Source organism: Erpetoichthys calabaricus, chromosome 3, assembly GCF_900747795.2.
Source record: "Erpetoichthys calabaricus chromosome 3, fErpCal1.3, whole genome shotgun sequence".
Classification (NCBI taxonomy): domain Eukaryota; kingdom Metazoa; phylum Chordata; class Cladistia; order Polypteriformes; family Polypteridae; genus Erpetoichthys; species Erpetoichthys calabaricus.
The window spans coordinates 247,037,949-247,065,497 of NC_041396.2; the positions used below are offsets into that span (position 1 = coordinate 247,037,949).

At 36.0% G+C, this 27,549-nt stretch overlaps 2 protein-coding genes across 3 annotated transcripts in view; both read right to left on the bottom strand.

The window, feature by feature from the left end:
* LOC114647575 (solute carrier family 35 member D3) overlaps nucleotides 1-27,549 on the bottom strand; it is a 1,087,183-nt gene that overhangs the window by 733,463 nt on the left and 326,171 nt on the right. The gene's annotated exons all lie outside the window — the stretch shown is intronic.
* med23 (mediator complex subunit 23) overlaps nucleotides 1-27,549 on the bottom strand; it is a 204,369-nt gene that overhangs the window by 79,248 nt on the left and 97,572 nt on the right. For both annotated transcript variants that reach the window (XM_028797943.2, XM_028797942.2), the window contains 2 exons: nucleotides 15,711-15,911; nucleotides 12,663-12,806 (listed from right to left, as the gene is read on the bottom strand). In XM_028797943.2, the coding sequence (XP_028653776.1) occupies nucleotides 12,663-12,806; nucleotides 15,711-15,911 (345 nt within the window). The remainder of the gene's footprint in view (nucleotides 1-12,662; nucleotides 12,807-15,710; nucleotides 15,912-27,549) is intronic.

Consider the following 27,549-nt stretch of genomic DNA (forward strand, 5'->3'; position numbering starts at 1 on the left):
TGTCGGTCCTGGTGAGCCGCAGTGGCTACAGGTTTTCATTCAACCCAATTGCTTAATTAGAAACCAATCATTGCCAATCTCAGACCTTATTTAATTTTATGGCTTGTTAGTCTGTGCAATGTAAGGCTTTTATATCGTAGATTTTTTTCCTTTCCAAGGATATCATCCAAATGATTTGAAGCCTAAAACAGATCATTTTCAGTCTGTCACATTTTTCTATTAAGTGTTTTATTAAATCAAACCGTGCATGATGAACACACACAGATGTAATTGGAAAAAAGCTAGCTGGAGAACTGCTGGCTGCTTTGTCTTTTACATCTTATTGCTAATAAGGAGCAATTAAAACACTGAATGCAGCAGTTTAAGATTGAAATAAGCAATTAAGGTTGGAGAACCTTAACAAGCGAGACCACTAAAATGAAGCATTAAAATGTCACTTAAGCAATATGTGCTTCATCAGCAATAATTGAGTTCTCATTAAGGAACTGGGTTGGAACAAAAACCTGCACATACTGTGGCACTCCAGGACCGACGTTGCCTACCCCTGCTATAGATCATAGTATTTTATTATCTCGTCTGGAGCATTGTGTGGGCATTCGTGGTACTGCCTTGGCGTGGTTTAAATCGTACTTGACTCAAAGAACTTTTTCAGTGAGGCTAGATGAATTTAGATCCTCCTCTGCTTCACTATCATGTGGGGTTCCGCAAGGCTCCATACTTGGTCCTCTGCTATTTTCTTTGTATCCCCTGCCTCTTGGCTCTATTCTTAGAAAGCATAAAATTGCTTTCCATTGTTATGCAGACGATACTCAGGTTTATGTACCCCACAAACGCAAGGATACTTACTCCATACAAACTTTGGTTATGTGCCTAGAAGAGGTGAAAGCTTGGATGGCAGTAAACTTCTTAAATTTTAATGAAAATAAGACAGAGGTTATAGTTTTTGGTCCTGGGGGCACCAGTGGGTCTATTTCTACTTCTGCTCCTGTGGATTTGGGTCCCCTTGCACAATATGGTACACCTGTTATTACAAATTTGGGTTTTAGGATAGATGAGGATTTTAGACTGGATGGTCAGATCAGCACGGTGGTGAAATCTTGTTTTTTTTCAGCTAAGACATTTGGCGAAGATAAAAAACATTCTTTCCAAAGATCAATTTACAACAGTAATCCACGCCTTCATTACAACCCGGTTGGACTATTGTAATTCGTTGTATGTTGGTGTTAGCCAGTCGACCCTGTCTCGGCTCCAGCTGGTGCAAAATGCTGCTGCACGCCTTTTAACTGGCACGTGAAAAAATTAGCACATTACACCTGTGTTATCCTCACTGCACTGGCTGCCTGTTCAGTTTAGAGTTCATTTTAAGATTCTTTTATTTGTTAAGTCCTTAAATGGGCTTGCTCCACCCTACCTCGCTGAGCTGCTGCATATGCACACTCCTTCCCGCTCACTCAGATCAGTTGGTCAGCTGCTTCTGGATGTGCCTAGGACTCAGCGAAAGCTCAGGGGGGATAGGGCTTTTTCCGTTGTGGCTCCAAGGCTCTGGAATTCACTGCCGATCCACATTAGACAGGCCTCCTCACTGCCCATTTTTAAGTCTGCTCTTAAGACTTACCTCTTTGGTTTGGCGTTTGATCCTGTGTGAGCAGTTGATTTTACTCTGTTTTAACTCTGTTTAGTTGTGTTTACTATGTTTTAATTAGTTTCATTTATTGTATTTTATTTTACTTATTTATTATTTTGTTTTTGTTTAAAATTTATTTTAGCCTATGTTCAGCACTTTGGTCAGCGGCTGTTGTATGTAAAGTGCTTTATAAATAAAGTTGACTTGACTTGACTAAATAAAATATACAAAATAAGGTGGAATGTGTCAGAGTGAATTCTAATAAGGTTTTCTTACAATGGACAGAGCAACCAGCAGTTTCTCTCTCGTATATAAAAAAAAGCAAAAAAAAAAAAAAAAAAGGGTAGATAATAATCACAATACAGGTAGTAATGTGCCTCATTCGGGACTCCATGAGCAACCGCTCATTTGACACAAAGTCAAACCAACGGTACCCAAGGATTTTCCGGAGAGACACAGTACCAAAGGAGTCCAGTCTTCGTCTCAGGTCACTGGACAGTGTCCATGTCTCGCAACTATACAGCAAGACAGGAAGCACCAGGACTCTAAAGACTTGGAGCGTCGTCCTTTTGCATAGATATCGGGAGCACCACACACCCCTTTCCAGCGACCTCATGGGCCCCCCCCATGCTCTGCTAATCCATCTACTGACTTCATAGGAAGAGTCACCAGAGACATGAATGTCACTGACAAGGTAAGTAAACCTCTCAACAAGGTTGACACTCTTTCCGCAGACAGACACACTGCTGATGGATGTGCCCAAGAGGTCATTAAGGACCTGGATCTTGGTTTTTATCCAGGACACTCGCAAGCCCAGACACTCAGACTCCTCGCTCAGTCTCTCGAGCGCCCCGATCAGAGCCTCCATTGACTCCACGAAGATCACAGCATTGTCAGCAAAGTCAAGATCCATGAATCTTTCTTCACTAACAGATGCCCTACAGCCGCTGGACCCCACAACCTTGCCCAACACCCAGTCCATACAAAACAGAGTAGGAGCAAGAACACATCCCGGAAGAACCCCAGAATCAACTGGGAAAAATGCAGAGGTTCTGCCTCCACTCTGCACAGAACTCACAGTACCAGTGTACAGGCCGGCCATGATATTCAGCAAACAGACATCTGTTATCAAATAACTGCAAATAAAAGTATGTGCTACTAGGCATCGTACGAAAAGGACACATTTCAAAAAGAAGGCAAGCTCTACTAAGGGCATACACATTGATACACTTAAGTTTTATGACATTAGACATGTAGGCGAGTTTCATTTAACTGTGTGATGTTACATATTTACTCCTCCTTAGCAACCACATGAACTTAATTTTAATTAAGGTTATCTCAAATCATGTCTGAATTATTATAACTATTTGTTAAAAATGCTCACTTTATCATTTTTGATTAACACTTACCTCAAAAGGGATCACATTAGCCACTTCCCCGCAGCAGAAACTTTGTTTTTAGGAACTATTGAGTTCCTGTACAATGTAGGCTCTGAATAAAAAAAATGTACCAGGAACTACCTACCAAGAAGTACAAATAACCCGAGATACTGTGGTGGAAATGCTACAAAAGTCTCAGTTTCCTGAAAAAAAGTTTCAGTGGTAGGAAAGCGTTAATTGAGAGGACACCCTACCTGCATGCATCACTTTTGTGGTGCAATATTAAGGGGTTTTATCAACAGGCTCATAGGGCTTTTCAGTTAGTTTCTCGCCACCTCTATATGCATTTTGATTGACAAGTGAAATGTACACCTTTTTTTTGTTTTTCAACTGCTGTATGATTGCTCACATGTGTGCATGCAAAGAAGGAGACTGTATCAATTGCCTAATCAAGTGCCAAGCATGCTCTGATTCAGTTTCTTACTGAATGCTGGCTCTCATCCACTGCAATCAGCTACACATTTTGAGGCTTCTCCTCCAGATTATAGCTTCTTATTTTCTGCTAGACAAGGCAAGAAAGGGGATTGAATTACAACAATGTTTTCTAATTTGTTCACCTGCACCGATTGCACTTTTGGAGATTTATCAAGTTTTGAATACTTAGCTACGGTTATCAGAACTCAACAACATGTTCTTATACTAACCATTTATACTGTAGACCCCTAAGGAAAAACTCCAATTACCAGTTAACGAACTCCCTACTTAACGAACAAATTGGTTAACGAACTTTTATTTTGAACAATTTTTGTCTTGGTTAACGACCGAAATTTGGATAATGAATGCAAGCACAGACCGGTTTTTGTATATTTGTGCTTTGGTGCACTAGATAAGTAAACCTTGCTTTTCTGAGTGTTGTGTTCACTAACGGTACTTTTGTGTTATTTTTTCAGTTTCAATGTTATTTTTTATTTACTTGTTATGGCACTTAAGAAAGAGAAAAGTGTTAGTGATAGTGGCAGTAGGAAACGTGTTAGTGTAGCAGTAAAGAAAGAAATTACAGCAAAACACGAGAATGGTATTCGTGTTTCCGACATCACAAAGGAATACAATATGGGGAAATTGACGGTCTCTGCAATTCTAAAGAAGAAAGAGTCATTTAAGGTCGCTGAAGTGGCTAAAGGAGTGACTGTGTTAACAAAACAAAGATCTGAAGTGCTAGATGAAGTGGAAAAACTACTGTTAATTTGGATAAATGAAAAGCAGCTGACTGGAGATAGTGTTAGCGAAGCAATAATTTGTGAAAAGGCTAAGCAGTCACACAGTGATTTGTTGACCAAAACATCCAGTGCAAGTACCGACGAGCGAGACTTTAAAGCGAGTAGAGGGTGGTTTGATAATCTTCACTGGCGAAGTGGAATTAATAGTGTTAAGACATGGGGAGGCTGCAAGTTCAAATGAAACAGCAGCAAAAGCATCTGTGGGTGCATTTGCGGAGTTTGTTGTAAGTGAAGGCTACGTCTCGCATCAAGTGTTTAATTGCAACAAGATAGGGTTATTCTGGAAAAAAATGCCCAGAAGAACCTACATCACCCAAGAGGAGAAGGCACTAAATGGACACAAGCCTATGAAAGACAGACTTACACTTTTATTTTGCACTAATGCAAGTGGTGACTTTAAGGTCAAGCCACTTTTAGTCTACCACACTGAAAATCCCCGTGTCTTTAAGCGAAATAATGTGATAAAGTCTAAACTGCCTGTACAATGGAGGGCAAATAGCAAGGCATAGGTAACTTGGACCTTATTTATGGATTGGCTGACAGAAGTGTTTGCCCAAACTGTCAAAAATTATCTTCAGGAAAAGGATCTTCCTCTTAGATGTCTTCTCTTAATGGATAATGCTCCTGTGCATCCACCAGGTTTGGAGGAAGACCTGGATATCGAGTATGACTTCATCAACGTCAAATTTCTTCCACCCAATACTATTTCATTACTGCAACCGATGGATCAGCAGGTCATTTCCAATTTCAAGAAGCTATACACCAAGGCACTGTTTTCCAGGTGTTTCCAGGTCACTAATGACACTGATTTGACCCTTCAAGTTTTTTGGAAGGAGCACTTTAACATCCTCCACTGCATCAACCTCATTGACAAAGCATGGAGTGAGGTCTTTTCCTGCACAATGCAATCTGGCTGGAGGAAACTTTGGCCAAGTTGTGTCCCAAAGCGAGACTTCGAGGGATTTGAAGCAGAGAGCTCTACCGAAGTAGTGAATGAAATCGTGTCCATTGGCAAGAGTATGGGATTAGAGGTCAATAATGCTGACGTGGAGGAGTTGATGGAGGACCATTGAGAAGAACTAACCACAGAAGATCTGGTTGAACAGGTGAAAGCCTTACAGGAAGAGCATTCATCAGAGGAAGTTAGGGAGGAAATCACCAGTGCTCAGATAAAGGAAATTTGCAATAAGTGAAATGATGTGCAGGAATTTATTGAGAAGCGCCACCATAACAAAGTTGTGGCTAATAGGGCAGTTAACATAATGAATGACAATGCGATATCACATTTTAGAAAAATTCTGCAGCAAAGAAAAAAGACAAATCTCATTAGATCGCTTTCTTGTGCCCAAAGAAAAGGAATCGCGACGTGAAAAAAACCCCCAATCAGTGTTACCCAATGTTTTTATGGAGGGGGATTCCCCTTCAAAACATTAGCTTCCTTCTCCTCTGCCATCCACCTATGCCACCAACTACAACAAGTACGGTAAATACACTGCTGTTTTATTTAATTTAGTTTATTTGTTTGTACTAATGATACAGCATATACATTGTTTTCATCATAGAAAAACCCTTAAAAAAATAAAATTACAAAATCTCTGAGGCTGGAACGGATTAATAGTATTTACATTAATTTCAGTGAGAAAAACTGCTTTGGTTAGCAAACGTTTTGGTTAGTGAACAGAGTCACGGAACGGATTAAGTTCGTTAACCGAGGTTCCACTGTATTGTCAATTGCTCTTGTCAAATATGATAAAATAATTTTACTGGGTGACTTTAACATGCTAAATGACTGTTCAGATTCTAAAGAAATGGAATTTATAGATCTGTGAGTTTAGACTTTACCAAACATGTGAAGAATGCTACTCACAAACATGGAAACACACTGGTCCTTATCTTCAGTTTTATAGGTTCCAGTTTCTGATCATTTCTGTGTCTTTTGTATCTCTCTGTACTCTTATTAACTGTCCTGAGCCTGGTACATAGCATTAATGTCAATATGGTAATAAGTATACAGTAAGTCTATATTGAATTATCATCACTAAGTTCTACTTGATGCATGAAGTACAAAATATGATTCCCTTGATAATCTCACAGATAATCTAATTAGTGCATTGCCGAAATCGGACTCTGTACTAATAATAAGAAAACATACCCTGATTACATGCACACCATGTTTTTTCAGATGATATCTGTGCACTCACAAACTTGAGCGCAGGTTACATATGACAAAGCAGGAGGATTTTCATCTTGCCACGGTAGAAAGTTTTAAAAATTATAAACAAGCACCTACTAGAACAAACAACCAACTACTAGAACAACACTAATAGAAATAATCCACAATTTTTGTTTGAAAAGGGTTGTCAAGCTCACTCCTGCACATAGCACTCCATTCAATGCTGATTTTTCACATACAAGATTGACTTGATTAGAGATAAAATTAATGGTCTACATTCCTCTCAGAATGATAGATATGACCCCTCCAACACTTTCATGAATACAGGCACTGTGGCTTGGACCTCTTGCAGCTTCTCACAATCTGAATCAGTTTCCCTGAGGCTTTGTCTGGCCTGATAACTGATTCCAAACCTACAACCTGCAAATTAGAACCAATACCATCTTATCTTTTTAAGGAACTGTCTCCTGTTTTAATTGGTTCCAGTTTGAATATTATCAGTAAGTAATTATCCATTGGCTCTGTACCCTCTGCTTTTAAAATGGCCATTATTAAGCCACTGCTTAAAAACCTAGCTTGGATCCAATGATTTTTGAATAACTAATCGACCAATTTCCAATCTTTCTTTTATGTCTAATTTACTTGAAAGGGCTGTTGCTGATCAACTTAATGCCTACTTGTCGGACAATAATCTTTTTGATAAATTTCAATCTGGCTTTCAGTGCTGTCATTCTACAGAAACTGCTCTGAATGGAATAAATAATGATGTGCTGATCACTGTTGATTCGAATTTGATGTCAGTGCAGGGGTGTGGAAATCAAATTTTTTTTCTACATGTCCACGGACAAGTAAACTTAGAAAATCCACTTGTCCGCCAGTTAAATTCACTTGTCCATAAACAAATAACAAAAGTGAAAAATAGTTTATTTTTTCTGATCTCTTTTATTGATACCAAAACTGCCTTCCATTTTAAAACTGAAAAAAGTTCTTTCAGGGAGTAGTATTTTGCCATCTTGCTCTAGAACATTTTATAAAAGATTCCCTTATCATTTTAACTCACTAATAAACAATACCTTCATTATAGCTACACTAGTTCTGTTTCACATGCTACAGTTACAGTGAAGATTTTTATAGATATTTCATAACCTTTGGAAACCGTTAGAATGTTTTCTTCTTTATTTTTAATAAACTGACAGCGCGAAACCAACTTGTTTTATATGAAATATTCGCTAATCAAAAACGATCTATTGACAGCTCATCAAAATTGATGTTGTCACGCAATAAATTTCTTAACTCCTCAATATATCATAACCTACACGAAATTGCAAATTTCAGGAAAGATTAACTGCCTAACAAGCTTTGTTATGTGGTGAAAACAATTGTATTGTAAGTAAAATGACTGCATTTTTATGTAGAAACAATGAATTTTATCAATCTTCTTCTATAATACACTACCGTGGCTGTTCATTTGTCTGTCCAGGATTTTAAATCACCTGTAGCTCGCAAACCATTTCACCTTTTGACTTGAAATTTGGTACACATACAGTATACTACGTGACGTCAACTATCCGCTTTCGGGGTGATGATTTGCATTACTCTTTATTTTTATTTTATTTTATTGTTGAATCAACTCTCGGCAGTGTGCAGCAGGGCGGCGCATGCGTATGGGAGCCGTTCTCATTCCCCACCACCTTCGCTAATCATTCTTGAGGCAGATTGAAGACTTAAGTGCCAGCTTAAGTGAAAAAATTAAAGAAAATGTACTAAGTAATTGCAACACAAAAACTAACTTAATCAGTTTTAATGCGAAAAGATGCCAACGAAAGAAGAGAAGCAGCGGGCTGCTACGGTGGAGAAAAGAAGAGCTGCTCAGGAAGCAGCAAGCGCATCAACCTCTGAGCAAACGAATGCTAAACGTACAGAGAAAGAGGATGAAAACTAGGAATGCTCAAGTCAAGTGTATTTATTCACTGCATGTTATCGTGCAGTACGCCGTTACTGGTAATATATAAAAGTTATCGATTATAATGAAAAATCATCAGATTACATCGTAATGTCGGCATGAAAAAAATGACCGCATCTCCAAGCATGTAAGTATTAGGGTAAAATACTTATATAAGACCGTAAGAGTGCTTCCCCTTTGAAAAATCAGCCGTCATTTTGTAAACAATATTGAAGACCAATTTGAGACATGGAGTACATGCCTAAGTAGACTGTTTCCGCACAAAGTACGCACTCAAATGTTTAAAATGTGAAAGTAGTGGTAAAATGTGTCCTGCACAGCACATATAATATTTTTCTCCAGAAAACTGCACTTGTCCACGGACAACTGAAACAGAAAAACATGCTTGTCCGACAGTCAATTTACCCGTGTCGGACGAGTCGGGCATTGGATTTCTGCACTCCTGCAGTGTTGCTGCTTCTTGACTTAAGTGCTGCTTTTGACACTGTAGAGTCTAGACAGTGTAGACCATGGCATATTTTTAAGCCACTTGGAAAAACATATTGGCATCCAGGGAACGGCGTTTTCATGGTTTCATTCTTATTTATCAAACAGAACTCAATGTGAAAGTTACAACAATGAAATCTCTGAATTTTCTGAAGTTTGTTGTACCCCAGGGATCAGTTCTTGGCTCGATGCTTTTTTCCATCTATATGCTTCCCCTTGGTGACATCATTTGTAAATATGGTGCTAATTTTCCATGAAACCTTTCCCAACAGCTAAATTTAAAGGCATGTCCGTCGGAAATTAAAAAATGGACGAGTATGAACTTTCTACTCTTAAATGCTGATAAAACAGAATTACTGGTTGTGAGACCAGCCAAATATGGACATTTGTGTGAGAACCAGAGTGTTAATTTTGATGGCTGTTCTATCTGTGAAAGTTCAACAATTAAAAATCCAGGGAGTATTTTTTGATAATCGTCTCACACTCCAGTCTTATATCAAGGCTATTACCAAGACAGCGTTTTTTCATCTTAGTAATATTGCAAGAATCCGATCTATTCTATCTCTGCGTGATGCTGAAACATTGATACGTGTATTTGTTTTTTCTGGACTTGATTATTATAATGCCCTTTTCTCCAGTCTTCCTAGTAGTGCCACTAGAAGTCTTCAGCTCTTTCAGAATGCTGCATCTTGAATCTTGACAAAAACGAAACAAATTAAGCTTAAAACACCAGTTATAGCTTTCCTTCACTGGTTCCCAGTACAAGCATGAGCTGATTTTAAAGTTCTTCTTTTAACATACCAGGCCTTGAGGTAATTACACCATACACTCTGGTACATACTCTTCATTCTCTTAATGCTGGTCTTTTGGTCATTCCCTCAGTTTAGAAACAAATTAGTTTGTCAAACAGCATTTGCCTATCATGCACCTTATACCTGGCCTACACATTATGTGTAAGAGAAGCACACTCAATTAAGACTTTTAAATCAAGACTTAAACCCTACCTTTACTCCCTTCATTACAATGTGCCTTAGAATTCTGTCAGATCTATCATCTTTTTAATGTTCCTTATTACATTATTCCTTTGTTGACATACATTAACTTTTAATGTTATTTTATTCCAATTTTATTAATTATTCCTTTAACATTGATACGGTTTTAATTTGTTTTACTTGCTTATTTTATATCATGTCTCATGTATTCTTCTAATTTATATTGTGTATTAGGACCATGCTGCATGGTGATTTTGTACTTTTAAATAAAGTTGACTGATTGATTGATTGACTGGTAATTGTGCGTGTTGAATAATGTGAATTGTGTCACTATTGTACCTATGTACATATATATATTTTTACAATCTTATTGTTTTTAATGCTCCATGTCAATCCTCAACTCATTATGTTGTAAAAGGAATATTACTAATTACTGGCAGCAGATGCTTACTGTAACTACCAAAGCATTCACAATTTCACTTTTATGGCACAGAATTTCATGTAGCTAGATCGATCCCATGTTGCATCACATTAATACCTCATGTGAACTGCTCCATGTTTTCCATGGTATCACACCGAGACCATTCTTTCTAAATGGTCTCACCCCGATTGTTTTGTTCTTAAAGTGTGATTGGCATGTTCACATATACATAAACAATTTTTGAGAAAAAAAAAAGATTTTAATTCTTTCTTCTCCTTTGCAAATGAAAAAGGCAGGTTCTTATTTAGAAAGAGCAGCATTTCCACTCTGCTTCAAACAGCAGACAATATTCTGTTTGCATTTGTTTGAATAAAAGTATCATAGTTTTAAACAACCAAGAATTAATGGAAAAAGCAAAATACATACAGTGCTGTGAAAAAGTATTTTCCCCCTTCTTGATTTCTTATTTTTTGTATGTTTGTTACACTTAATTGTTTCAGATCATCAAACAAACTTAAATATTAGACAAAAATAACCCAAGTAAACACAAAATGCAGTTTTTAAGTGATTATTTTATTTATTAAGGAAAATAAACTATAGAAACCTACATGGCCCTATGTGAAAAAGTAATTGCCCCCATTGTTAAATTATGAAGAAACTGTGGTTAATCACATTTTTTGGAAAGCTAAGTTCAATTTTACTAGCCACACTTGATAGATAGATAGATAGATAGATAGATAGATAGATAGATAGATAGATAGATAGATAGATAGATAGATAGATAGATAGATAGATAGATAGATAGATAGATAGATAGATAGATAGATAGATAGATAGATAGATAGATAGATAGATAGATAGATAGATAGATAGATAGAAAGGGAAATTCACATATCCCATCAGCAGCATATTGATTTAAAAAACAAATTAAAAAATTTTTAAATTTATTTGATGATCTGAAACATTTAAGTGTGACAAACATGCAAAAAATAAGAAATCGGGAAGGGGAGAAAATACTTTTTTTTCACAGCACTGTATGAGGGGTTGGAGCAACAACAGATACCATATACTAATTTCAGAGGTGTATAAAATTGTTTACTGCGAAATTAAACAGGAATGTCATCCAATGGAAAAGAAAATCAAACACTACACAAAGAAAGACAGCAGAGAAGAACGAAAAGAAATAACAAAATGAATAAATCCCTATTTTTAAAACTCTTACACCCACAATATAATGCTATTAAAAAATGCATAAAAGTATTTAGTTATTCACAATTATATTAAACTTCAGTAAAATGCCACATTGCACACCCTTGTACGTGCCACAATGTTTTACTTTCTTCCTTCAAAGTTGGCTAAACTTTGACCACCACACCCCACTAGGCATTCTTGAATATTCTGACTCAATGTCGTTTAATTTGACTGACAGGTTGTTACATACTAAAAGTGGTGTGTGCCAACTTTCAAAAAACATCACATTCAACTTTCTATGTCATGTTGATCAGCAGATAGGTCAATATGAATGGCAATACTAGGTTCTCCTCCTTCACTTGTCACCTATTGAATTACTTGTTTGTCAAAATTCTAAATTCTCCAGGCTATGTTTTGTTCTGAAATCTTCCCCTCGGGAACTTAATTTAGTGCCCACATTCTTGTTATATTTGGGCAGTACTCTTAAGAAGCATTTTTGGAACTTGGCACAGGTATGCAAAGTTGTTGTCCATGGTGGGTTTAGTCAGTGAAAATTTGGGGCTGAAAGGTTTTTCCTAAGAGAATTTATTTAGTGACCTCCCCTGTACTTCCCTCCACCTCAGACGGTTCCATGTACCCAGATAGTTCATTATATAAAATAATAAACAATCAAGCCAGAAGTGGCATGTTGTGATGTCAAAGTATTTGCACTGATGCAGATGAAATACACACTCAATATACTTATTCTATGATTGCTATTTCTTTGGACTAAGCAGCAAATCAACAGCAACCTCACATTTCTCCTAAAATGGCAAGCGCACAGATTACACCATATTTACATTTATTTGGCACACTTATTTTCTCATTATATCTACTTTGCAAAATGGACTGAATGCACTAAGTTATTACTTTGTCATTATTAGTGTTTACTAATAGAAAAATAACAGAAAAATACTAAATTCTGTTACTTTTTTTTTTTAGCAATTATCTCTACTTGAATGCACATAATGTACAAAAACAATTAGTGAATACTGTGGTTTATGGCAAATGTGTACAACAGCAGCAGTTTTAATATCAACAGTCAAGGAAAATACACTTAAGAATTAATAACAGAAGAGGGTGGGGGGAAAAAAAGATATAGCCTGGTAATCACTACCTCCTTCTCCGGATATAGAAGATCAAATAATTTCATGACAGGGAGGAAGTCAGCCAGTGCATTCTTCTGAATACTGCCAGAAATAAACTGTAGTAGTACCCACATCAGATGATCCCTTCCTTTAATGAGGCCACGACCTGCCAGCTGTGAAGAAGCATATTCTTATTTTTAAACTGAGAACTGGATAAGGAGCTTTCAGTGTAAATTAATGGAAAAAAAAGTATAAATATGCAAAATGGACCCAACTAAATAAAAAGTAAACTGCATTACAGAAACTTTTTATATATACACAAACACAATACACTACATACCCCAACATTATTTGACAGATTGTTAAACAAAACCATAAAGTCATATAGCAAAAACATGCAATTCTATTAGACTGTACTCTTGTATTGATGTTGTTGCCGAAAGCATTAAACATTGCAAAGTATTCTGTCAAAGAATATTATTGGTTTTAAAGATAAAAGGATGTATAGGCATTGATATGGAAACATTAGAATAGCATAAGCAACATAGTGATATTAGATTTAGGAGATGACAGAAAATAAACATTGTTGGCCTCTTGATATGACTGCATACTCATCTAGTGAAAAGTCATAAGATTTAGATGGAACTTACTCTAGCCATTTGCAAATGCTTTTATCATTGTAGTTTCTGTAGATATACACAGATTCCCATCAAAACACTTAAGTCTATGATGACATGCAATACCAAAAATTAATACTGATATTTTTAGTTTTTCTCTTCATAATAATGGTGCTTATTGCTGTAAACAATTAGGGACACGCTTTCCTCTCGATAAAGCAAATCATGCTACACTTGTCCCGCAACGTGTTTTCTGTTGTGTTGATTTAATCCCGTATTTATGTGAGAACTGCTCCCACTAAGTCACTACTACCACAAAAGTGAATAAAAGCACATCTTTACCCCCAGAAAAACAGTATCAGGAATTTGAAATTAAATGATTATTTTCATTTGAACAACAGAACAATTCAGATGAGAACAGGCCATTCAGCCCAACAAAGCTTGCCAATTTTATCAACTTAATTCCTACAAAATAACAAAGTCTAGTTTTAAAAGTCCCTAAAGTCCTACTGTCTACCACACTACTTGGTAGCTTATTCCATGTGTCAATGGTTCTCTGTGTAAAGAAAAACTTCCTAATGTTAGTGCGAAATTTACCCTTAACAAGTTTCCAACCGTGTCTCTGTGTTCTTAATGAAGTTATTTTGAAGGGTCTTGATCCACTGCACTAATTCGTTTAATAAATTTAAACACTTCAATCATGTCTCCTCTAACTCTGCTTTTGCTTAAACTGAAAAGGTTAAAATTTTGCTTTCTTCGTAATTCATCCCCTATAGTCCTGGAATCAGCCTAGTTGCTCTTCTCTGGACTTTTTCCAATGCTGCTATGTCCTTTTCATTGCCTGGAGACCAAAAATGCACACAGTATTCCAGGTGAGGTCTAATAATTGCATTATAAAGCTTCAGCATAACCTCCTTGGATTTGTACTCTACACATCATGCTATATAACCTAACATTCTGTTAGCTTTCTTAATGGCTTCTGAACAATGTCTGGCAGTTGATAGTGTCAAGTCCAGTATGACTCCTAAATCCTTCTAATAAGATGTACTTTCAATTTTCAGACACCTCATTGTATATTCAAACCTAGTATCACTTATTCTTACATGTAAGACGTAACATTTACTTACATTAAATTTCATCTGCCACAAATATATCCAAGCCTGTATGCTGTAGAAGTCCCTCTATAACGAATTCTACTGTATATTATCTGCCAATCCACATATATAAATAGCAGCGGTCATGGAATTGACCCCTGCTAGACACCACTCTTAACATCAGCCAATTCTGATACAGTTTGTCCCACTATAACCCTATCCTTCCTGTGTCTTAGCCAATTTTGCACCCATTTACAAACAACACTCTGAACTCCCACTTCTGGTGACCTTATTACAAACATGCTTTGCAAACATGGAAGGCATTTCTTTTTTAGATCAAAACTTTTGCCATTTCAAAGTGGACATATTCAGCAACTTTTTAGGCTTTTATTTTTCATTGGTGTTACATGCCCCAAGGTTTTAATTATAAAACACCAGAGCAGGCCAGCTATTTTTTTAATTCACAGAAAACACTTGTGTTTATGTGAGGGCATCACTTTAGGAAAACACACATTATTAAATGAGGACAAATACTCGATCATGTTGTTAAACAGAAATATATATAAAAGTGATACATTATTTCTTTAAAATATAATTACAGTATTGGCAAATTCTGTGTACAAAGCAATTTTCAGTATATTTTCTCAGTTTTCTTACCCTGCTTTACCCAAGTAAGGAATTAAAGAAAGCCACAGAAACAACACAAGACAGACCTGATACATCCAAAACCAGAGCATGTCCTATGTGTGGGTAATAAGTAAACTCTTTGATGAACAAATGTATGTAGAAAAACCATCAGCTTTCTTTTTAGAGTCCCCCTTTATTGAAAAATCTCTCCTTTGAAAAACTGTTTTTTTGAGCTTGGCTTATAGTCTGTTAGACTGTCAGCTCCTGAATTTGTTTGTCACAGTATATACTCAACCATGAGTGTGTGGAGCAGCAACTCTGAAACCGGTTAAATGGACAACCAGGGTAGCTCTTATGAGTTTACAGAAGAGCAGTAAACTCACACAACACATTCTCTTAAATGTTATGTGTTGCAGTAACCTCCAAAGTGAAAATGAAGAAAAAAGTACAATTATTCAATTATTGTCAATTAACTTAGAACTTAATGCTGCAGTTGCATCAGTCCTCTATGACAGAGACTAAGAGCTACAAGAACAATACAATTATAAATCTGTCAAATGCTCAACTATGCAACGCCATAACAGGTAAAAGTCAATGTTAGCAGGATCCAGGTTTTGAAATAGTCAGTTTAAGACATATTCCATATAGATATAACAAACTTCAGAAGTGTATATGGGATAACAAAAGGAGCTTCAAAGATTTAATATGGTTAATACAAAACACCAAACATAACCCTTACCTTCTGATGGAGTGACAAAACCATATGAGGGAAGCTGGCAAATTGAAAGAGCACAAAGAAAATAAGCTGGCTAGACAGATGCTGCCAAAGCAATTGGCTGGTTCCACCATCATCAAACTGCTCCTCAGTTTCAGACCTCTCCATTGCATAAACCACCAGGTCCACCAGCTGGTCTTCCAGCACAGGACAGCGTTGCTTATGCTGCAAGGCAATAATTACACACAGTCTTCCAATTATCTGAACAATGAACTTTAGTCAACTTTTACATGGTCATTTTTGAAATGAAAATCAAAAATATGAAACATGAATAAAAAAGCTGCATTATATTACATTTTTACTTAGTATCAAATGATATAAAACACACATACAACTTTCAAAGGAAAGAATAAATCATTTGCTTTAAGAGAGATATGGTCTGAAAGCCAATGCTAGAAACGGATCATATTAATAAAGAAGGATCAGCTCATGTAGTACAGTGATAGAATCTAACTGCACACCGTGCAACTTAGTATACTTTTACTACAGTATTCATACAGTAGAAAAATGATGCAATACTATTTGATTCATATTAGTCTAGAGCTACAAAATGATATTAAACAGGAAACTGTCAAACATTGCTCTAATAATTACTTCAATAATCTCAAATAGACTCATAGTACTAAACTCTTCAAATAACTAAATTACTTCCATTTTCTTTGTAAATGTAACTGGTCATGAGAATGATAAAGGTTAGAGTAAGTTTAAATGTAAACGGTTTTAAGTAAAAATAATGTTTAATTACAATTCTTTTAATTATTTTAAGAAGTCATTAATGATTTAAATGGATTGCCTTCAAAAAGATTTATAGGAGTAGGGCACAAGTTTACATTTAAGGAAAATGGGAAAACCCATTTTGCAAAAGACAGTGGAACTTACTGTTGCCATCAATGGAAAGCTTGCACCCTTACTATTCTCTAGACCTAGACCTACCATCTGTCCTTTAATATAAAGCACTACCTCTGTGGGACATTTTACGGCAATGATGAAGATGTCAAATCAAGAAAAACTTTGTGAACTGTACAAGTGTATCAGTACTCAGGGAAAATATACTTGAATTTACTGGTATTTCTCTTAGCACATCAGGCTTCAAAGTTTTTGATCAACTCTTGAATATCTTGGAGAAAACATTTATAAAGCCAATAACCATTGGAACGTCAAAACTAACAACAAAAAAATAAATTCAAGTCACCTTAACATTTTCTAAATTACGCACTATTAAAAAGCATACACAATAGGAAAATATTTATTCTATTTCAGTAATTAAAAGAAATGAACAGGACATAACAACAAATCTTTTTTTCTATATTAAAAATGAAATTAAAATATAAAATTTACAGTGGTGTGAAAAACTATTTGCCCCCTTCCTGATTTCTTATTCTTTTGCATGTTTGTCACACAAAATGTTTCTGATCATCAAACACATTTAACCATTAGTCAAATATAACACAAGTAAACACAAAATGCAGTTTTTAAATGATGGTGTTTATTATTTAGGGAGAAAAAAAATCCAAACCTACATGGCCCTGTGTGAAAAAGTAATTGCCCCCTTTGTTAAAAAATAACCTAACTGTGGTGTATCACACCTGAGTTCAATTTCCGTAGCCACCCCCAGGCCTGATTACTGCCACACCTGTTTCAATCAAGAAATCACTTAAATAGGAGCTGCCTGACACAGAGAAGTAGACCAAAAGCACCTCAAAGGCTAGACATCATGCCAAGATCCAAAGAAATTCAGGAACAAATGAGAACAGAAGTAATTGAGATCTATCAGTCTGGTAAAGGTTATAAAGCCATTTCTAAAGCTTTGGGACTCCAGCGAACCACAGTGAGAGCCATTATCCACAAATGGCAAAAACATGGAACAGTGGTGAACCTTCCCAGGAGTGGCCGGCCGACCAAAATTACCCCAAGAGCGCAGAGACGACTCATCCGAGAGGTCACAAAAGACCCCAGGACAACGTCTAAAGAACTGCAGGCCTCACTTGCCTCAATTAAGGTCAGTGTTCACGACTCCACCATAAGAAAGAGACTGGGCAAAAACGGCCTGCATGGCAGATGTCCAAGACGCAAACCACTGTTAAGCAAAAAGAACATTAGGGCTCGTCTCAATTTTGCTAAGAAACATCTCAATGATTGCCAAGACTTTTGGGAAAATACCTTGTGGACTGATGAGTCAAAAGTTGAACTTTTTGGAAGGCAAATGTCCCGTTACATCTGGCGTAAAAGGAACACAGCATTTCAGAAAAAGAACATCATACCAACAGTAAAATATGGTGGTGGTAGTATGATGGTCTGGGGTTGTTTTGCTGCTTCAGGACCTGGAAGGCTTGCTGTAATAGATGGAACCATGAATTCTACTGTCTACCAAAAAATCCTGAAGGAGAATGTCCGGCCATCTGTTCGTCAACTCAAGCTGAAGCGATCTTGGGTGCTGCAACAGGACAATGACCCAAAACACACCAGCAAATCCACCTCTGAATGGCTGAAGAAAAACAAAATGAAGACTTTGGAGTGGCCTAGTCAAAGTCCTGACCTGAATCCAATTGAGATGCTATGGCATGACCTTAAAAAGGCGGTTCATGCTAGAAAACCCTCAAATAAAGCTGAATTACAGCAATTTTGCAAAGATGAGTGGGCCAAAATTCCTCCAGAGCGCTGTAAAAGACTCATTGCAAGTTATCGCAAACGCTTGATTGCAGTTATTGCTGCTAAGGGTGGCCCAACCAGTTATTAGGTTCGGGGGGCAATTACTTTTTTACACAGGGCCATGTAGGTTTGGATTTTTTTTTCTCCCTAAATAATAAAAACCACCATTTACAAACTGCATTTTGTGTTTACTTGTGTTATATTTGACTAATGGTTAAATGTGTTTGATGATCAGAAACATTTTGTGTGACAAACATGCAAAAGAATAAGAAATCAGGAAGGGGGCAAATAGTTTTTCACACCACTGTATGTATAAAAAAATACAGTAAATCTGATTCAAGAATTTTAGTATACCTTTCAAAAATATTGATAAATTTTGCCTTTTCCTTTAATGAAAAAGACACACCACAACAATTATATAAAACGAAAATATTTGTTGTATTTCTTTTTTCTTGTTTAAAATGTACACAATAGTTTGGGCATACCTACTATCTCTATTTACAAAACAGACAAACCAGTGACACTGTTTAAGCACCACCTGCATGTTCTAAATGGTCTACCTGACAAATACAGTGATGAAAGTGGTCAGTGAGAAAAAAAGCTTAAACATCTGTGTGATAGTAGTGACGTTTACAAGACACCTTTAAGGACATAATTTAGGGTTAGTCACTGTAAAACTTGATTTAATACACAATTAGAAATCTGTACAATTCTACCTGGGCAACAGACACTATGCATAATGAATATCCAAATCATACTGACTTCTTAGTAACTCTATAATACATAACTACAACATATTAGGACTCACCAATACAGAACTGATTTTGCTTTAACATATTCCATTTTCATTTACTGGTCTTATTTTCATTGTCTATTTAATCTCAATTTCTTACAACTTCTTGAAGAATTAACATCATGGCCTTTAGCACTAATAACAAAAAAAGTCTTCACTTCCTTATTCAGAATAATGCTGAAATTAATTATTTTTAATACTTTGAATGTGTCTGTGTTCTTACTAATACAAGCTTTAACCTTTTATCCTGCTCTAGATACTGGGTTGCTGAGTTTTGCTTAAGTGCTTCTCCCGCCTGATTTTATTAAATAAATAAATAAATAAATAAACATATAAAAAAAAAGTTATAATGACACTAGGGGGAAAGCAAGGTGCTCTTTCTGCAGAGACTTAGTAATATTCATTAAGCATCTTCGTATGCTACCTATGTATGTAATCTATATATATATAAAATTCTTTTCGCGCTTGAAACGGAAATTACGTATGACCACAGAGGAACAGGAAACACATTCTTAATAAACCTAATTCTTGCCGAGCGAATGGTGACATAGCTCTGGCTGTAGTGTCATGGGGAATCGCTTCTACATTATTAGATGGAGGCCGTACAGCACATTCAGCATTGCAATTACCATTAAACCTCGCTCACGACGAAAATCCAATTTGCAACATATGCAAGGGCTCTGGAAAGGCAAAAGTCTTGCAACATTCAAAGATAATAGTTTGGGATGAGTGCACCATGGCACACAAAAGAGCTTATGAAGCCTTGAACCGAACAATGCAAGATCTCAGAGACCCTACCAAAATAATGGGAGGTACTGTCGTTTTACTCGCAGGAGATTTTCGTCAAACATTACCAGTTATTCCACGAGGGACACCAGCAAATGAACTCAACGCGTGTTTAAAATCCATGCTTCTCCCACGGTCAGTTATATGTTGCTTGTTCTCGAGTAGGTACACCAAAAAATTTATACATTTATGCACGTAATGGGCAAACAAAAAATGTAGTATACCCGATAACACTGCAGTAGTACTTAATGTATCTTTACTTCTTAAATGTTAATGTTTTACTGTTTAATAATTTATACTCTTCTTATATGTTGTTCAAATTCTTTTATCAAAATACCAGTAACTGCGCACTGCACGTTTACACTTGACTTGAGCATTAATAGTTTTCATTCTCTTACTCTGTACATTTAGCATTCGTTTGCTCAGAGGTTGATGCGCTTGCTGCTTCCTGAGCAGCTCTTCTTTACTCCACCCTAGCGGCCCGCTGCTTCTCTTTCGTCGGCATCTTTTCGTGTTAAAACTGATTAGTTTTTATGTTGCAATTACTTAGTATGTTTTCTTTAACCTTTCACTTAATCTGGCACTTAAGTCTTCAATCTGCCTCAAGAATGATTAGCGAAGGTGGTAGGGAATGAGAACGGCGCCCGTATGCATCCGCTGCACGGCCGCCCTGCTGCGTGCTGCCGAGAGTTGATTCTACAATAAAATAAAATAAAGATAAAAAGAGTAATAAAATCATCACCCTGAAAGCGGATAGTAGACGTCACGTAGTATATGTGTACCAAATTTCAAGTCAATAGGTGAAACAGTTTGCGAGCTACAGGTGATTTTAAAATCCAGGACAGACAAACGAACAGCCACGGTAGCATATTATAGAAGAAGATTTTACTGTTTAATAATTTATATTTATATGCAATGTGCTTCTTATATATTACTTCATATTCTCATATGATAATGATGTTTATATTGATTTCTATGTTATTGTAAGTGCTTTTTATTTGTTGAAAAATAAAATTGGCAATTAAACTTATTTTTATAAATACTATATTTCATTTTTTTCCCTTGCACTCAGTGAGCGAAGCTACTGGGTAATCAGCTAGTCTCCAATATAAATGTATATGTCAAACTATATGTGACTTTCAAGGTGTTACTAGCCTCCAGAAGTCACCCTGATCATGGCTTGGCGTTTTTGGGAATTCCACTGATGTGAACGGGCCACAGCAAATGGAAAGTTGTGTTCTGCTATGAAGTCAAGTAGCATGGATTGTAAATATTAAATTGGTTATTTAATAGGTGCTTATATAACAAAATCTGTAGAAAAGTTGTATCTTAATATTGAGAGCATTTCCTGGGTAATTTACTTCTGTAACGCAATTGCAATTGTTTCATCCATATGAAAAATTACCAAATTATTCACAGGATAATTTAATGCCATTAGGCATAGTTGTATTAGCTAAATTCACTGTTCTGAGGAGACAGTCAAGTTAAGAATTTCATTGTACTATGTGCACATGATAATAAACTTGAACTCTGCTGAATATCTGTAAGTACCAAAGGAATTAAAATGTTTACATTTATAAAATATATTGTCACTGATAATCACAATAATCATGGGCAATCACTAAATTGTTTATCACTGCTGACTAAACTAGATGGTGTACTATTGGTGGTGTAGGGAAAAAGACTAGCACAATGTAATTTGTACAACAAACTTTTTTTCCTTGTGCTTTTTGCTAAAAAATTTAGAAGGACTTAAAACCCCTTATTGCCATAACTGGTTAGAACAAAACATGTGCAGTGTTTTCCCAGGAATGTTTGCAACACTCACCCACTGTCAATTCGGTTGTGTCCTGCTTTTACTTCTCAAAGGTTTGTATCAGATACCAGTCCACCCATCAACTACGTTTTTAAAATTTTGTGTGTGGTTTGCGACTACAAACAAAACCTGTTGGTTATCAAAATACTGAAACCCCAATACCCCCAAACACACACTCCTACAGTTAACATCCACACTACTGCATGATCAATGATCTTTGTCCACACCGGAGTTTTCTAATCGTTTCCATACTGAAATACACAAAAATGGATATGATGTAGAACTTCACCGAACTAGCCATGGATGCACTGGTAGCAAACTCCGCAAAGGGCTTTTATAGTTAAAAATTCATAGCCTTTAAAATTAAAATTACCATGTGCTTGAAAAAAGATTTGCTTTTGACTGTGGTGCTTAACTTTAATGAAAGAAAAAATACATTAAAGCATAAGAATGTACACAGATTAAAGGGTAAGACCTTAACACGTCTGGTAAACTAAATGTATGAAGATGTTGTCTTAATTTCTTGAACCGAATAAGTAAAGAAATTAAAGTAGTCCTGCACTGTAAGTAAGTAATCATAATTATATGGATGCACTGTTACATAATTGCTTATTTGTTCATCTAGATCAGGGGTCCTCAATCACGGTCCTGGAGGGCTGCAGTGGCTGCAGGTTTTTGCTCCAACCCAGTTGCTTAATAAGAAGCACTTATTGCTCAAGTAACACTTCTGCTTCCCTTTAGTTGTCTCGCTCGTTAAGATTTTGAACCCTTATTGCTTATTTTAGTCTTATACAGCTGTATTCTTGGTTTTTAATTGCTCCTAATTAGCAATAAGATGCAAATGACAAAAGAGACCAGCATTTCTCCATTTACACCCATGTGTGTTTATCATGCACTATTGGGCTTAATTAAATACTTGGAAGGAAAGTGAAGAGAAAAAAGTGAAGGACTGAGAATTACTCATGCATTTTAGCCTTCAAATCATTTGGATGATATTAGAAAGGGGAAGAAAATCTAAGATATGAGAATTACCTGACATAGCAGAGTTAAAGCACTAACAAGCCATGAAGTTAAATTACTGGCAAGAATTGCTTTCTAATTAAGCAACCGGGTTAGACTTAAAACCTGCAGCCACTGTGGCCCTCCAGGACTGTGACTGAGGACCCCTGATCTTCATAAAGCTATATAAATAGGCATTTATTTGAATGTTATGTTTTCTATGAGCTCTGATATAGCAAGTAAAACAAGCTACAGAACAATTAGGAATCATGTCAAAAATGTTACTAAATTGGCCAACATCAACCAACAAAAAGAGAGCACATTATTAAAAACATATTAAGTAGCAACATAAAAATGAAAAGTGGAAATGTTTAGGCACCTCAGATATCACAGATTTAATGAGGGGCTGCTTCAACATTAAACATTACTATATGCAGAATAAATATACAGATAGAAAACTATGTACACAATCACAGCTATAAATGAAAAAAGGGAAAATGCTTTATAGCCTACATTATTAACAGTGATATCTTGGTAAGCAAAAACAAACAAGACTGATAAACAGAGATATCAGAGGTAATTATATTACTGAATAGAAACAAATTACATTCATTGAGGGTATTCTTGTCAGTTTTGACAGAATTGTTTCCTTGGTGTGGTAACTGATTCACTAAAGGCAAATCAACTTTATTTACTAGGATTTTTTCAAAATGTTCCCAAGCATGGAATCCTTTCAATAGTAATGATGTTTCTGCATTTAGCGTCTTCATCTCTTCCCAATTCTATGTGGAGTCGATGTGCCTGATCAACCCTCTCCATACAGCTCAGTGCTGCACTTCTTCCCCAGTTAGACCCTTTCTTTCAAATTGTCTTTTACATTATCCATCCACCGATAATTCAGCATCCCCAGCTTTCTTTCTCTATACAGGTACCTTCAATTCTTTTACTCTTTTATCCACATATTAATCGTCTCTCTTCGTCACACATCCATACCATTTCAACCCACTTTCCTGTGGATTTCTTAGAAATCTCTCCTAATTTTATTCTACATCTGATCATCTCACTGCTTATTCAGTCATTCTTTGTAATTCTGTGCATCCGCCTCAACTGTCTCATTTCTTCCAGTGTCTCAGCTCCATTCACAATTGCTTGTCTTACCACTCTTAAAACCCTTACCTTTAACCTTTGCCTTTATTCTTCGATCACACCATATTCCTGATATCTTCCTCGGATTCTTTCATCCATACTAAACTCTGAGAATTATATTTGCATCCAAATCTCCATCTTCGACTACCACTGATCCTAGATATTTAAACTCTTTTCAACAGCTCACCCTACAAGCTATCTTCGGATTCCTGGTCATAATAACATCTTACATATTCTATCTTCCTCCTATTTATCTTTAGTCCTCCATCTTCCAAAGCCTTTTCTATTCTTTTGCCTTCCTCTCCACTTCCTACTTTCTCGTTCTACTCAAAATAATGTTGTTAGTAAAAAGCATGCATCAGGGAGATTGAGCTTTGATCCCATGAGTCAACAAATCCATAACCACATCAAAAAGTTAAGAGCTTAAAATATAATCTAACAGGGATCTTGTATATCACCCCAACACGTGTTCTAACCCAGGTCCTCACTCACTCCTACGTTGACAATCTTCACATACTTCTCTGACACTACTATATCCTTCGTGCAACCCCTTTTGACATGCTGCTATATCAGAAGTCTTCTCCAAATCATCAAAACACCATAAGAAAACCCCTCTGTTTTTCTTGATGCTTCTCTATATGAGCTGTCTCAATGCAATAACTGCATCAGCTGTTCCTCTCCCTGGCATAAAAATAAACTGCTCCTCCACTATGATGGTCTCTTCCCTAAGCCTTCTCTCTATAACCTTTTCCCAAATTTTCATTATGTGTGACATCATTTTTAGCTCTCTATAGTTTCTGAAATCCTGAATATCTCCTCTCTCCTTATAAACGGGTATAATACTGGTATTCTACAATATTAGGTTCCGTTATATACTTTGTGTTTACAAAGAACATTAGTTCAAGTGTGATTAAATATGTTGCCAGAATAATGCTTAATATGCAATATGGTCTCTCAAAGTGTTTATAAACAAGTATAAAAATGCTTAGCAGATTACTACTGATTGAGTGACTGAAAATAGAAAAGCCCCTTAGAATAGTACATACTGCATAATTAATATATGAGGGCATTCCCAAAAGTAAGGTCTCCTGTTTTTTTAGAAATACAAACAACTGTTTATTTTCTATAATGTTTATATTATATATATATATATATATATATACATATACATATATATATATACATATACACATACATACATACATACATACACACACATACATATATATTTGTATGTATATATGTCTGTATGTATATGTGTATGTGTGTGTATGTATATATATATATATATATATATATATATATATATATATATATATATATATATATATATATATATATTGTAAATACACACACACACAGTATGTATATATGACATTAAATTGTGCACAAAGCTTTTTCCAAAATATGCTAACATTTGATATTAATACACTTCATAGTAAGTGTACATTACAAATTAACTATAGCATAAAATTCTCAAACCTATTTAATTCAAATTAGGGTAGTAGGGGGCACACAGTATCTTAGCAGCATTGGGCACAAGACAGGAAACAGCCCTGCTTCACTTCAGCACAAGTCAGGCTCGGTCACATACACACCCACACCCGTCTTTGCACTTGGACTGGAGCCAGTTTGAAGGTGCCATTTAACCTGATCACCACATGTTAGGATGTGTGGGAAGAAAACTGAAGTACACTAAGGAAAACTCGCACAGACACAGGAAAACTGTGCAAATTACACATGACCAACATCCAGGCTTGGGAGTCGAATGGATGCTAGCTAGGATGCTAGGTCTGTGAGGTAGCAGAGATCTTGAAGACACAAGTCGAAAAAGATACTACTTTTGCAGAACTGTAAACTCCAATAGGAAAATAAGCTTTAATCTGAGAATATGTACAATATACTGCAGCTTTTCAAAGTTTGACATGCTTTGGTTTGACATGCATAAATGGTCTATGTATGGATGAAACTAAAAAGCTTCAAATGACATCACATAAATGTAAGTACAACAGTTCTTTTGCATGCAATGCATTGGCAAAGGTTAGGTTATTGAATTTAAAAAGAACATTCAGAAGACAAACAAATAAATACTGAGATAAACTTTTTACAAAACAGATTTAAAATTAGATGTATAAATTTGGCTGTGGAAGGCCAAAGTACTGCTCTTTTTTGTAGCTGACAATTTCTTAATCAGCGGTTATTTCAAGCCAAAGAAATAAAAGAGTTTACTATATACGGTGTAAGATTCCTTGTTTATTTGAATTGTTAGTTAATAGACAGATCAGTATGAGATTTTTAAAAGTCAGCACAGATTTTGGCACTGGATTTTTGGGCAATTTAAAACTCTGATTCAAACTCTGATTACCTGCTTTAAACAGTTTAGACAACTAGGACCAACTAATTTCTAATATGATCAGCTGCCAGAACCAACAACTGCTACTTACTCATTTAAGACTTGTAAATAAACAAACAAAAACAGCCAAGAGTTACTCAAGTGAAAAGACTAAAATTAATGCAGAATGCCAGGAACTAAGTTATGATAACTTACATTAAAAATCACTCACAATGCAAGATTCTTTGAATCAAAAAGAATATAACAAAAAGCTTTTTTAAAGACATGGATTAACTACTGATTAAAAGACTAACGGAATAACTGTACCCAATAAATTTCCAAAAGGCTCTTTAAAGTCAATCACCACTTAATGTTTTCGTGAAAACTGACAATAAAAAAATCTTTAATGTCATTCGAGATCAACTATAATGCTGTGCCCAATAAAAGCATTAGGATGGTGAAGCAAAATTCTACTTTAGCTTTAAAAATTGTCACATCCAGTGATGGCAACGAGGCAAACACATCAGGCAGTGCTTTGGTTAGGGTGAAATTTTCATGTTTTTTTTTTTTTTGTTTTTTTTTTTAAACATTACCAAAAAATAATACAAATAAGTTAAAGTCTGCACCTAAACAATTACATACGTATCAAGTACCATATTTATATTCTACCTATAAAATTTTTATGAAATAAAATTTTCATTGAAAGGTATAACATTTCGCATTACATTTACATTTTACATTTACATCATTTAGCAGACGCTCTTATCCAGAGCGACTTACAACAGTATTTGTTAGTTTTCCACATACCCCTTGAGGTCAGAGCGCAGGGTCAGCCATTGTACAGCGCCCCTGGAGCAATTACAGGTTAAGGGCCTTGCTCAAGGGCCCAGCAGAGTAGGATCTCTTTTGGCAGTGACGGGGATTCGAACCGGCAACCTTCGGGATACCAGCGCAGATCCTTAGCCTCAGAGCCACCACTCCGCATTAGATAGTTTATAACAATAACGCCACATGTCAATATGTAGGAGTGGTGTTCATTTTCTTGATTTATACATATTGATATAGTTGCAGGGGAGTGTGAGGAAAGGGAGTGGGGAGGGGGTTTATGGCAGTCCTGGTGCAATGCCAGAGAAAAGCTGTGACGGTAAAAACTATGCTCTCTCTCTTTTCACATTTCATATTTCTGTAAGAAGATCAAATCAATGTCATATTACATAACTGCTAAATAAGTTATCTTTGAGTGGCACTAAAACCAAAAGAAGTCTCTAGTACCACTGTATTT